Here is a 13,679-nt window from a genome sequence, read left to right on the forward strand (position 1 = left end):
GGCACACACAATTGCTGGTGTAATGCTGATTTACAAGCGTACACATGCATGCAAGTATATTCACAAGCCTGTGCACCCTGGAAAGCATGGGCATGAAGCTAAATAAGAGCTTACCCATCCAAAGGCTTGCCCATCGGCCCTGTGGTCTGGAACTCTGGTTCCTTAGTGAGGAAAGCTGCTTGTGGAGTGTGTGGAAGGCCACACCCTGGGGGAGAAAGACAACGACAAGGCCACAGAACAGCTTTTCTAAGGCAGGGAATCCCTAGATGTAGCCACGGTTTCTCTAAAGTCATTAGTCCTGCAAGCCCTTGTGTCCAGTCAAGCTTCCAAGAAGGTTCTGTCACTTCTGAAGTCACTTGGAGGACTGTAGTCTCAATGCCTGGCCCCCTCGCCCCGAGTGCCCAAAGCATCTAGGAAAATGTCTGCCTTGGGATCCTATCCTCTGTCTAGATGGGGAGTGAACCTGCACCTAAGAAAATAGATATCGTGTGTGTGGGGGTCCCCCCCAATCCCTGCCCCTCAGGCCCATCCACACCCACACATCCTCTTCCCGTTGTCTCTGTGGAAGGCCCCCGGCTGATCTCAGGCTCTCGCTCTGGACAGCCCCCTCACTGCAGCACTGATGCTGTATTGAGTACCTGCTGTATACAATAGCCCACAAAGCTGGGGGAACTTAGGCATGTCCCTTCCCTTCTCTGGCCTCTGTTTCCCTATCGCTCAGTGACGGCTGGGTCTGGGTGGTTCCAAGGGCCATTTGTGCTGACTGAAGTTCAAGTCCACAGGTTGCAGGCCCCTGCCCCGACTCCAGCTGGTGTGGAGTGGGAGTCTCCTTGGAGAAGTTCTGAAGAAGAAAATTCCATTTGACTTCCTCCTCCTCCTCCTTAGAGCGGACTTCCTTCCTTAACTTCCCCCACAGGGAAGGCAGCTGGGCTCCCGGGGCCCCAGCAGTCTGCAGGAGGAATTCTTACTCCAGCATCATTAAAAGTTCAAGTGACTTCCCCCAGGGCCAAAGAAGCCCTAAGGTTCATTAGACCTGCTGCCCCCCTGAGCCCAATTTGGTTGAAGGGAATGCGTAGCCTTTTCATCCAGTGAGGGTTTGCACTAAAGGTTTAAGGCCTCCCTGAGAGAACTCTGCTAGGATTGAGTCAGACGGGGAAGGGTCCCTGGAGGTCACCTCTTGCCCTGGGACTCCTACAGAGGAGGAGACAGGCTGGGTCAGGGGAAGGGGTTTGCCCAAGGTCCCCGGGGTGCAGTTGCTGCCAGAGTGCGGAGCAGCCTTGCTGGTGCCTGCAGACATCCCTCCAGGTGGCAGGGAGATGCGCACAGACCCAGGGGAAGCCGGGAGGGAGGGGCAGAGACACAGCCTGGGGGACCCCTGGGGAGCCAGACACAGAGCTGAGGCTTTGGGGGCCCTACTGCATGTGAGGAAGAGCTTCCAGAACAGCCCAACAAGCACGCAGCAGAAAGGGCTGCCTAGGGAGAGTGAGTGCCTGTCCCTGATGCCTGGGAACAGGATGGGACTCAGGACCAGGAAGGGGAGGAGAGGGTGACTGCTCAGATCCTGGCTGCTCTAATTTCTCCACCAGGCAGGAATGGCATTCACAGCTGCTGGGCAGGGAGCGTGGGACAGAGCAAGGAGCATACCCTTTATGGCCAATTGAGACTGTCGAACTGGCAGCCGGGAGGCTGGGACTGGGGCCTGGCCTCTGAGCCCAGCATCCTCCTTCCTGGCTCCCAGCAACCTTGGGCTGACACCCAGACCCTCTTGCCTCCCAGACCCAGCAGGGCGGAGGACCTCCCCAGATAGTGAAAGTCTGCCTGCGCTGCCTCCCTGAACTCAGGATAATTCACTTGACAGCGCCTGACTCTTAGCCCCGGAGGACTCTGCAGGCTACGGGAAGGGAGGATGGGAATCACAGACTCTCAGATGACAACATCTCCCAAGTAACCTAGTCTGAATCCATTGCAATAGTATCAATGACAAGCATGTGACAGGAAATGGTTTAAGTGCTTTATGTATCTCAACTCCTTTAATCCTCAGAAAACCCTGGGAGCAAGGTAGGATTAGCTATTTCACAGAAGAGGAAACTGAGGAACAAAGAGGTTAAGTAATTTGTGCACAATCACAGAGCAAGTGAGTTGTGTGGTTCCACAGCCCATGTTCTTAATCTCTGTGCTATACTGTCCCTACAGGAGGAAACTGAAGCCCAGAGGGGGAACGTCCCTTAGCCAGGTGCCAGAGTGGAGCAGGCCTCCACTTCTTACCTCTACACTCAGGCCTCTTCCCTCAACCAGACCAGGCCCGACAGTGCCTCTGTCTCTTCCCGGCCTCCCTGCCAGGCCTCCGCAGGGTTAATGACAGCCCAGCCCTGCCCTTGGCCGGCAGCTCCAGTCCAAACAGACTTCGCCCACATTCCCTGGCTGCTGTCCAGCCCAAAGGAGCTGAGACAACACCGTCCAGTGGCTGTGAGGGCTGAGCAGAGGCTGAGCAAGGAGCCATGAGCGGCGAGGGCCCATCCAGCTCCCAGGTGCTAGGCCTGCTGGGGAGCACGGCCCCCGCGGGATGGATCCTGGGCGCTGTGGTGGCTGTCCTGCTGCTGCTGCTGCTGCTGGCCACTTGCCTTTTCCATGGACGGCAGGACCATGATGTGGAGAGGAACCGTCCTGTTGCAGGGGGAAACCGAGTCCGGTGGGCCCAGCCATGGCTCTTCCGGCGCCAGCGCCACCCAGGAAACTTTCACCTTCACCATCACCATCCTCGTGGCCATGTGTCTCACGTGCGGAACGCGGGCCTCCATCATCACCACCCCCACGCCCACCACCCGCACCGCCAGCACCTCCGCCACGCTCACTGAGGCCACCACCGCAGATGCCATCCCTGCCATCCTGCCATCCATTGCCAGGACAAGTGGACCCGCCGTGTGGGATGCATCTCTGGAGTGAAGGAGGGTACTGTGACCTGGGTCCTGTGGGGCTTCATTTGCATACTATGCCCCAGTGCACCAAGGGACGCTGAGGGGCCCTGTAGACACTGGGGATTTGGGGGTGGAGATCAGGGGTGGTCCTTTGGGACTGGACACCCACCTTGTGACTATAACTCCCAGTGGGCCCCAGAAGTCACAAGGGTGTCTTGGCAGAGCCAGCGCACAGGTGGGTGTGAAGTGCTCATCTTCCAACTTCTTCAAGAGGCAGCTGCAAGCCTCTCAGGCGGTCACCGGGAGAGGCCCTGAGAATGCCCTTTCGGTTTCTAGAAGGCAGTATGGGGCTCACAGTCAATTCATTGGTGCCTTAGTCCAGGAAAATAAAAACCACTAAGGAGCTTTTGTGAAGAGGCTCTTGATTGCGACACAGTGGGAGGGAGGGAGCCGCCAGGCCTGCGGCTGTGTTGCCCTGTGACCTCCCTCTCTGGTGTGAAGTGCCTGCCTGGAGCTCAGCCTGGGGCGCCCCGGGCTCCGTGCTGGCGTGGAATGGAGAGAACTGGGTGGGCTCTGCTTGAGCCCTGCGGGAGGATTCAGGGATTGCATGAAGCCCTTCCCAGGGAGGGCCCTCTGTGCACCAGAGGAGCTGTGGCCTCCTGTGGGACAGTCTGGGGCCTCAGAGCAGTGTGCGAGCCGCTGAGCCTGGCTCCCCAGGGCTCTACTGTCCTTTTTCCAGCCCATGTCCAGGGCACACTGAGCTCCGGACTCAGGGAAGCCCCACTCCATAGGCTGCGTGGAATTCAGTTTCCTTGGCCAGGGTCAGCCCAGCCTGAGTCTCCAGCCAGCCTGCCCCGAGCTGGTGCCTGTGTGTGCGGGCGGGCTAGGAGGGAGGGCGTGGAGTCCTTGAAACTGGAGGATGGGGAGCTGGGGTGCTAGGTGCCCTCAGGAGAGTGCTTGCCTCACTGGGTCTCAGTTTCCTCTTTCCTAATGGGATGGCTAAGAAAGACTCCCCCTTGCCAAATCCCTCTTGTTCCCAAAATACTCTGTGAACAGCTGGTGGAATCCATGGTGAGGAAGGAGGTCTGGTTCTGAGGCTTCGGCCTGTGCCTGGGAGCTGGGTGGGCAGTGGGGGGAGAACAGGCCCGGGGGCCAGGCAAGCAGCCGGCAGGGCTGAGGAGCCGGCCAGGAAGCCAGGGGCCTGGTGACTCCCTGGAATGGAATGTCCTCTTTCCTTGCTATTTCCTAGTAGATTCTCTGTGAGGGCTGGAGGAGGGGGACAGAGGGGGACAGACACAAATTCACACTAGGTTTCTGAGATGGGAAGTGCATTGTTGATTCTATCTCTGCAGTGTCCCTCGAGTCCAGCCAGAAGCATCTCCACCCTGATTTTACAGATGAATCAAATCAGGGTAAGAGGTTCCTCCAAATCTCAGAAATGGAAAAGGAAACCCATAAAGGCAGAAGACAGCCGGGCTGAGCCATCGTCCTTCATTCTAGTGTAAAAATGCCGAACCACTCGCACCCACAGCAGGCGGCCTACAACTGCACGTACCCACGAAGAACAGGCAAAGAAGTCAAAGGAACAAATGATCAGGCTTGAAACACAGCCTCCTGGTGCCCTCTACCCCCCAACCTGATGCTGGCAATTCAGTCAGAAACACAGGCACAGATCAGCTCATCGTTTCCTTCCCTCTGCTTCTGGCAGCCCAGTTCGTGCCAGTAACCCAAGGAGTCTGCCTCCTGTCGCAGCCCACAGCAGGCTGCCCATAGGGGAGCGCCAAGGCCCCCACGGCCCAGTCACCTTAGCCAAGGCAAAGAGAGAGAACATGACAGGGCATCATTTTCTCTGAAAAGTCAACTCTCCCATTCTGTGTGTAGGAGTTTCCTAACCCTGGTTCTAAAGCAAGTTCCCTCAGGCCTTGGAGAAATTGAAAAGGACCCAGGCTGTGTGACCTCGGGCCAGCCCTCTGCCCTTTCTGGGCCTTTCTGAGCCTTTCTTTGCACCCTGATCAGTAAAACTGCAGAATCAGGTGATCACTGTGTGGTCACGTGGTACCTGGAAGGAGCGCTGAGCTAGGAGTTGGGTGGGGGAAGTCCCTCCTGGGCTGTCTGGGGCTCTAGATATCACGACTAATTTGCAACAGGCCACGGGCGGGTGGGTCATTTAACCTCTGTGACTATCAGCATCTTTGTCTGTAAGATGGAGACACAGGGCAGATCACATGAGACAATTCCTGGCTGTGTCCAGTACCTGGAGTTACTGTTTCTTACTACTGCACGTCTCAGAACACGGACAAAGTGGAGCTAACAAGCTGGTGTCCTTTCAAGAGCTGTTAGGTGTGCGAGGGCTCTGACCTGGCGAGGGCCGATGGAGCCCCTTCTGGCAGATGAACTCAGTGTCCCAGGCCTGGCTCATTCCCCTCCTCCCCGCCCCCAGGGGGCGGAGCAGGAATGGCTTGCTGTGGGGAGGGGTGGGGTAAGCTTGTCACTGAGGAAGGCAGCTGTGCGGGTCCTGGGCCCCCACTCACAATTGGAGGAAGGAATTCAGGAAGTGCTCACAGCTGCTCAGACATCTCCGAGCCAAGTTCCAAGCAGGACCAAGGCTGCAGCACCCAGGGAGGAGCGTCATGGTCCCTGGGGCGGCCACCAGGCCAGGAGGCCACAGCACCAGGTACAGCCAGGGCTGGTCCTTGAGGCGTCCAGGGTAAGTCTCCACAGCACCTGGGTGTGAGCAGCGGGCCTGAGCAGGCAGCAAAGAGGGCTGGGCGAGGCCTGCACCAAAGAAGGCTTCTCCCAGGCCCTGCAGTCACTGAAGGGGCCGGGATTCCAGCGGAGCACACCCTGCTCTGTCTAAATTGCACGGCCCTACAACATGCAGAGAAGGAGGCCAAATGCAAAGTGCCCCTGTCCCCAACCTCTGCTGAAGGCCAGGGCGCCTGTGATGACCCGTGAGCGCTCTCAACCTTGTCCAGAGCTGGCTCTTGCCTTCTTCTCCCTCTGCGTCCCTGTACTGGCCCAAGGTCCCTCCCAGGGAGGAGCCCCGCTCCCCCTGGATCCGCAGGAGGGGGAGTATTTTGTCTTTTGACTGAGTGTACAATCGCTCTTGAAATCCGTAGGCGTCACCGGAGGGCCAGGACTGGCCAGGCTCCCTCTGAGCAGCGTCTTTGGCCCCCTCGTCCCCACCTCCTCCGTGTCCAGGGAATCTTCTGCTCACAACATCCAGGACGTGGTGCTTCTAGAAGCTGCCATGGAGTTGACCACAGCTTTTGGAAGCCTGGCCGGAGGCTTAGAAAATGGCGATCATCTGAGATTGGAGCAGTAGGGCCACATGAGGGTGACCCACGGCAGAGGGCGGGCACGACCCAGCGCCTCAGACCAGCATCTTCTTGGAAGGCCAAGGGAGAGTGGCTGGAGGAGCACAGGACACCCACCACCAAGAGCCCGCCGATGGATGTGGGGCTGAGGCTCCGGGAGGACCCAAGTTTGCTGAGCGGGTTAGCGGCCACACGGGCCATGGAAACGGCAGTGATTGGGGTGGTGGTGGTGCTGTTTATGGTCACTGTGGCCATCACCTGTGTCCTCTGCTGCTTCAGCTGTGACTCAAGGACCCAGCATCCTCAGGGGGGCCCTGGCCGCAGCTTCACGGTGGCCACGTTTCGCCAGGAGGCGTCTCTCTTCACGGGGCCCGGCCGCCACGCCCCGCCAGCGCCCAGTGCCCGGGACTTCTGGACCTTCATGTGAGGCCTCACAGTCCCTCGGGATCTGCTCTGCTGGTGGGTCACACTCACTCACCCCTCAGCAAGCCTTCCCTGGCGTCCCGCCTCTCTGATCCTGCATCCCTGTCCTTCCCCTCCTGCATCCTGTGTCTCCCCGTCTCCTCCCGTCCCCGCTTGCTGTGCCCTCCAGCCTGGGGGACCCACCGTGTTGTGGCCAGGTGGGAGTCAGCTCTGACCCGAAAGCTCAGCTGGGCCCCACCCACAGGATGGGCTTAGGAGGGGCCCCAGGAGTCGGTGAACAGACACCGCGTGGGATTGCGTGGCGGGCCAGCTCTGCTGATCTACACCCGGCACTGACACATCACTGGGATTTATTGTAAACAGAGTGCTTGGGACACTGGTTCTGTTGCCACCAGAGGAAGCAGCGCCCCCGAGTGGACATTTTCAGAAACCACTTCTTATCTGTGCCCTTCATGAAATATTTTGCACATTGTGCAGAGCCCAACCCTGAGGCCTGCTCCCTGCTCCCTGCCAGTTGCCTGAAATCAGTCTTGAAATTCTGAAACCAAAAAGCTGCTTCCTGGGGACAAATGATTTATTTTGTAATTGGAAGTGCTTATCCTTTTATGGGTCTTTCCAAATCTGGTTTGGAAAACCACAAAAAGAAGCAGAAGAGAAAACAAGAGTCACAGAAAGTACGAGATGTTTTATTAACAGGAAAGCCAGAAAGCAGACTTTGAAACATATTTTGAATGATATTTTATTGCAATATTTTAACAGGTCACTTCTATTCTTAGAGAATGTGAGTGACTTGCGTCACTTCGGAATGATACAAAAATCATGGACTGAAAGATAATTCCAAAAAAGTTAAAATTTTATGTTACATTCAGCCCATGTAACAAAGCTCTTGTTTTCATCACAAATAAAGAGGTATTCAGTTTTTATTAATAGAAAATCTGTTCTCTCTGTGGCCATGGAATAAATGCCATGCCATATTTAACACATTGACTATTGCACTAGAAAAAGATTTTTTTCTTTGGGGTGGTGGAGTTTTATTACAAAAATAGAATAAAAACTTTGAAAATAAAATGATCCTTTCTAATTTAATGAAAAAATTTGTTATTTTTTTTATTGTTTTCTGTGCATGAGTTATATGCAACTTGAAAAATAGTTCACATGGCTCCCAAGGTGAAGAGACGTGAGTTACGTATGTTTCACAAAGCCCCGGGCTCAAACTAGTGTGAGTTGTATACAACTCACATGGCAGTTAATGTGTTAAAGACTATAGTTTGAAGGGTGCAAAACTGTGAGTCTCCTGGCTCCTACATCTGCATCTGGCCCTGAATGGGTGGCTCCTGGGACCTGCATATTGAGGGGGGCTCTGGCCTCTAACGGTGCCCAGATAGGCTGCCCTTGCCATGTGGCTGCCACAGGAAGGGCTCTCAGAGAGAGAGAATTGGGGCTGGAGAGGAGTACGGGGGTGGTACAGGGAGGGAGTCAGACTGATGGGGAGGGGAGGGGCTCAGCCCAGGGACAGGAACTCCTGGGACCCTGTCCTGGTCACTCTGGACCCTAGAGCCCCCAAGCTGGGGCTGGTGGAAGGGCACTGGCCACATGCAGGAAGGCCATGGAGACCGAGTGAACTGTTGCAGATTGTGTCTCTGAAAGTGAACTCTGAAAGTTTGGGAGCAAGATGTTCACTGGAGATCAACAGCTGTGAGGGGAAGGAGGAGGATGCGGGCCCTTAATGTCCCCCCACCTTTGCTCTGTCTCTCAGTTCCCCCAGCCCCGGGTTTGACCTCAGGCAGGGCAGCTCTCGCAACCCAGGCAGCCTGAAGTCCCTCCTTGAAAGGGGACCTGGGCAGTGTGTCTCCACAGGAACGGAATGGTCCTGTTCTCAGAGGTACTTAGACCAGTCAGAAGTGGATGAGTGTGTCTAGACACAAAGAAAAACATGGGCACGGCGCCCAGGGTGGGAGAGGCAGCTGGAAGGATCCGGAAGGGCAGAAGGGTGGCAGCAGCCTCCCCCTACCTGCAGGCAGAGGCAGCTCTGCTCCAGGGCAGCCATCTTTTGGGAGCCAGGCCCAAGGCTCTGCTCTTATACTGTGTGGCCACAGCCCTCACTGGGTCAGTCCCTCACTGGGCCTGATTCCTACAGGCTGGAATCACAGGACTATGAAAACAAAGCAATGACAGTGGTAGGGCTCCTCTGCTCAGGGGACAGGCAATCTGTCAAGCCCTGAGTTCTCCTCATTTGCTCACTTGCTCTTACACCCACCTACCCACCTATCCATCCACCCACCCACCTATCTATCCACCCACCCACCTATCATCCACCCACCCACCTATCCATCCACTCACCCATCTATCCATTCACCCGCCCGTCTCTATACCCACCCATCTATCTGCTCCGAGTCTTACTTCCTCACTTACCCATGCATTTATTTATTCATTCCATCATTCATTCACTTATTCAGTCATTCACTCCTCCATTCAGTAAACACTAACTGAGCACTGACTGTGTACCAGGCCCTGTCCAAGGAGTGTAGGAGTCAACTGGACATTCGGACTCAGGGAACTCCTGGATAAGGCTACAGATAACACATTCTGGGTGCTCAGGGGACAGAGAGCTGGGAGACTCAGGGGAACCTGGGAGGAGGAGGCTCTTGAGCTGGACTTGAAGAAGAAAGGGGACTTCAATAAGAATTTGGGGGAGGGTATTGCAGACAGAGGGAACAGCATGAACAAAGGTTCAGAGAACAGATAGGGCAGGGAGTCAGCAGCTTAGCTTGACCAGCCACGGGGAGATGAGGCTGGACAGCAGCCAGCTCCTGAGGGAAGCTCATCTTGCCACACCTGGCCAGCATGTTTCCACTCAGTGGACGATGACGGTAGCACAGAGGCAGCCTTACTTGTCGGGCCGGGCAGGTGCAGTCTCTGACGACACACAGCACATTGCAATGGCTGCTGCTGCAGGGCAGAGGTGGCTCCTGTAGCAGGAGCTGGGAGAAGATCCTTGGAGGACGCTGATGAGGCCAGCCCCAGGTGGAGGTGGGTCGGAGGAGGTTGGAGAAGCTGTCCCCAGACAGCAGGGAGTTGGAGATGAAAAGGTGGTCAAGGCCAACACCCTGGAGCAGCTGACAAACGGTGGGGAAGCGATGAGAGCCAGGACCGGAGGCGAGGAGTGGGGGGTAGAGACGGAGGGGTGGGGCCGCCAGATTGGCAAAGAGAAATACAGGACATCCAGTTCAACTGGAATTTCGGATAGGTAACAAATAATGTTTCAGTGTAAGTATGTCCCAGAAACTGAAATTCCAGTTTAATGGGGCATCTTGCATTTTATCTGGCAATGGTGCTGGGGAGAGGGTGGTTCTGGTGGGGGGAGGGTCAGCGGTTGAAAGCAGCAGGGGCCGGCAAAGGTGCACAGAGAAGAGGTCCCTAGATTTTTGCACTATGAGGGTTGGTAATGGCATTAGTGAGAATCCCACAGTGGGGGGTGTGTGTGTATGTTGCGGTGTGTGTGGTGCGTTAAAGTATGAGTGTCTGGGTCTGTGTGTGCTGTGTATCTGGTGTGTGTGTGCTATGTTAGAGTATGAGCGTGTGCTGTGTGTTTTTGTGTGAGTGTGTGTATTGTGTGTGGTATGTCTAGTGTGAGTGGTGTGTGTGTGATGTGTGTATGGTGTATATGTGTGTATAAGTGGGGTGGTGTGTTTGGTGTGTTAGAGTGTGAGTATGTGGTATGTGGTATGTAGTGTGTGTGCGTATGGTGTGTTAGAGTGTATGTGTTATGTGTTGTGTGTGGTGGGTATTTTGGTGTGCAGTGTGGTGTGTGTATGTTGTACGTGTGTATTTATATGGGGTGGTGTGCATGCTGTGTTGAGTGTGAATGTGTGGTGTGTTTGTGTGAGTGTGTGTGGTGTGTATGTTGTGGTGTGTGTGTGGTGTGTGTGATGTGTGTATATGGGGTATGTGTAGTGTGTGTATATTTGTGTGTCTGTGTGAGTGTGTGTGGCGTGTGTGGTGTGTATGTGATGTGTGTGTTGTGTGTGTGTTATGGTGTATTTGTGTCAGTGTGTGTGTGGTGTGCACGTGTGCTGTGTTGTGTGTATGTTGTGTGTGGCATGGTGTATGTATGTTGTGGTGTGTATTGTGGGATGTGCGTTCTGGTGTGTGTGTATGTTGTGTGTGTTGTGGTGTGTCTGTTGTATGTTTGTGTGAGTGTGTGTGTGGTGTGTATGTACCGTGGTGTGTGTATGTTATGGGGTATGCGTGTGTTGTGTATATATGTTGTGGTGTGCATGGTGTGTGTATATGTTGTGGTGTGGTGTGTGTATGGTGGGTGTGTGTTGTGTGTGTATTTTGTGGTATGTGTGTGGTGGGTGTGTATGTTGTGGTATGTGTTGTGTTGTGTGTGTTGTGGTTTGTATGTGTTGTGGTGTGTGTCTGCCGAGGCACTCCCGCCACCCTCCCCAGTGCAGCCCCCAGTGTGAGAAGAGGGTGGGCCCCAGCAGTCTGCCCCAAGCCCTCTCTGTGAAAGGGTGGGCTCGTCCCCCTGTCCCACAGGAGGGGCGGCAGTGCAAGGACGAGACTTAGGCTGGCACCAACATGCCAGCGAGGCTGGGAGTGTTTATCTGGTGGCAGTGAGGGAAGCGGCTGCTCAAGGTCGCCTGGAGCTAGGCTTGGCCCCAGGCCTGCCAGTTTCCAAATCTAGCGTTCTCCCGATTCTACCGCTGTTGCTAGTTTCTATTTATTGGATCTTACTGTGCACCAGGCACTTAATGCTTTCCATATATCATCTTGTCATCAGTGCTCACAGCAACCCCATAACCTCCATTTTACAAGGAGGGGACCGATGTGAGCCACTTCGGGCCTATGCCGCACCTGCAGGAGCAATGCTAAACCGTCATTTTCCTCCATAAACGGTGTCTGCACCAGGCAAACCCTCAGCAGAACCCATCTCATATGTTCAGGAGGAAGGGAAGCCAGGGTATCGGATTTGGCCAGTTCTGCCTGAGCAAAAGCCTTGCTGACACCTGCCCCCACCTGCCTCTCTGGCTTCGAAGAAAAAAGAGGTCTTTGCCATCTGTAGTTCTAATGGGCAGCCCATGAGTACGTTTCTGTTGAGGGCTAGAATTCTGGGTTAACAGACATCAGCCCTGAGCCATCAGTCCCAAGGCTTTGCACCAGCAGAGACGGGCTGTGCCACTCTGAGCAATAGGTCTTGGCTCCCCTTCATGTCCTGGGGCTCCACCCCAGCTCCACCAGGGGCAAAGGGCAGTGAGACCCCTGCTCTGTTCCCTCCCAGCCCTACCGGGCACGGTGGAAAGGGCTAATCCTGGCCCTACCTCTATCCCTCAGTTTCCCTGGTCATCCAGGGGAGATGAGAATCCCGTCCTGCCTTGTCTAGAGGATGTCTGAAAGTGGGGGGATCCTTAACACCCAGCTGTCAGGAGGGCAGGGGGTAGAGGCCCCCTTCACCCATCCCGCCCTGCTCTTTCTCCACATTGCCCGCCCCGAAACCAGGGTGGTGTTTCTCTCTGGGACAGGCTGCATTCTGGAATCTAGAAGGCCTTGAAATAACATATTTGCCGGAAAAATACCTTCCTTAAAGGAAACCACTTGTTCCAAGGAGTAGAAAAGGGTCATTGTGCTTTGCCAGGTCCTCATTCCCCTGAGGATATGACACTTGAAAAGGCAGACACAGCTGGAGAGGCAGAGACCTGCAACCCCTGCTCCCCAGATGGGACCTGTAATAGTGACAAGTCAGAAACCGCCTACACCCCAACAGGAGGGCGGGCTGGCAAATCCCAGCACAGCCCGGCATGCTAGGCGGGCTTAAAGACAGTGCGGTAAATTTAAACTCATTAACGTGAAAGGGCGTTTATCATACACTGGTCAGTAAAAAGCGGAGTAAATCAGAGAACTATAGATGAGGCTGCGCACTGAGGCACGGAAGAGAGTGTGGGGAGCTATTAATAGATGCCAAGGTGTTAACAGGCGGCTGCCTGGGCGGGTGGGATTGTCTGTGTTTTAAGTGTTTTCCCTTTTGTTTATCTGTATTTCTCATAATGAATGGTTTGCTTTTCAACAAGAAAATGCAAGAAACTAGCAAAGGAACAAAAGTTATTTTTTAAAATTATAAAACAAACCAATTCCAATCTAAGATAGAAAAACATAGACAGACACGAAAATGGGGACAGACACATTCTCAGGACGGACACGTGGAGGGGGTAGACACACACACACACACACACACACACACACACCCCCCTTCTGTGTGATTCACATGGTTGAGGTAGGCAAGGCTGGGAGGGTTGCTAAGTTTCCAGAAAGGCTGGAGTCTGGGTGTTGAGGGTGACTGCGGGAATTTGTGGGCTTGGGGTGGGGGTGGGGTGCTTGGGTGGGGTGAGGAGAGCAGAGGGAGGGTCCTGGACTCACTGGCCTGAGGGGAGGCTGGCTGCACCCACACCCAGCCTGTGCCTCCGGGGACAGGGTATGGATCCTTGTCCTGAGACACGGCACAGCAGCAGCCCCTGTGTGGGGCCTGGCCCTAGGCAAGAGGCAGCTGCCTCCAAGTCAGCCACCTGACCCTCCCTGTCCCCTCCCCCAGCCCCACTGTCACTGTCCTTGCACAGACCTGTCCATTGGAATCCTCTGACTGGCCTCCCTGGCCTCACCTCACCGCTGCCTGCCCAGCCGCCAGAGGGAGCTTTCTCAGACATAGACCTAAACTCCTTCGCAGGCTGCTGGGTGGGCCTCTGTTCCTACCTTCAGACTCTTGGCCTATGTGGTAGGGACAATAATGGCCTCCCAGAGATGTCCATGTCCTAACCCCTAGAAGCTGAGAATGTGCTGTATTCACAAAGGGATGACATCACAGTTGCTCAGCAGTTGATCATAAAGCAAAATTATCCTGGATTATCTGGGTGGACCCAATACAATCAAAAAGATTCTTAAATGTGGAAAAGGGAAGCAGAGAAGTCAGGTGAGAGTGATGTGATGCGAGCAAAAGTCAGTGATAGAAGGAGGCCACCAGCCAAGGGGT

The 13,679-nt window shown here is 54.9% G+C and overlaps 2 protein-coding genes across 3 annotated transcripts; both read left to right on the forward strand.

Annotated features, from left to right (window-relative positions):
- Positions 1–2,498: 2,498 nt before the first annotated feature.
- Positions 2,499–2,855, forward strand: HRCT1 (histidine rich carboxyl terminus 1). The gene has a single exon (XM_069472137.1). It carries the CDS (start codon positions 2,499–2,501, stop codon positions 2,853–2,855), a length of 357 nt encoding a protein of 118 aa, XP_069328238.1.
- A 2,565-nt stretch (positions 2,856–5,420) lies between these two features.
- Positions 5,421–7,324, forward strand: SPAAR (small regulatory polypeptide of amino acid response). Of its 2 annotated transcripts, none has more exons than XM_069474420.1 (2): positions 5,421–5,622; positions 6,035–7,324. In XM_069474420.1, the coding sequence occupies exons 1-2, from the start codon at positions 5,546–5,548 to the stop codon at positions 6,657–6,659; spliced, it is 702 nt and encodes a 233-aa protein (XP_069330521.1). In that variant the 5' UTR covers positions 5,421–5,545; the 3' UTR covers positions 6,660–7,324. The 2 variants fall into 2 exon arrangements, with proteins under 2 accessions (XP_069330521.1, XP_069330522.1); XM_069474421.1 differs by having other exon boundaries at positions 5,421–5,589.
- The last annotated feature ends 6,355 nt before the right edge of the window (positions 7,325–13,679 follow it).

This window comes from Eulemur rufifrons, chromosome 7, assembly GCF_041146395.1.
Source record: "Eulemur rufifrons isolate Redbay chromosome 7, OSU_ERuf_1, whole genome shotgun sequence".
Classification (NCBI taxonomy): domain Eukaryota; kingdom Metazoa; phylum Chordata; class Mammalia; order Primates; family Lemuridae; genus Eulemur; species Eulemur rufifrons.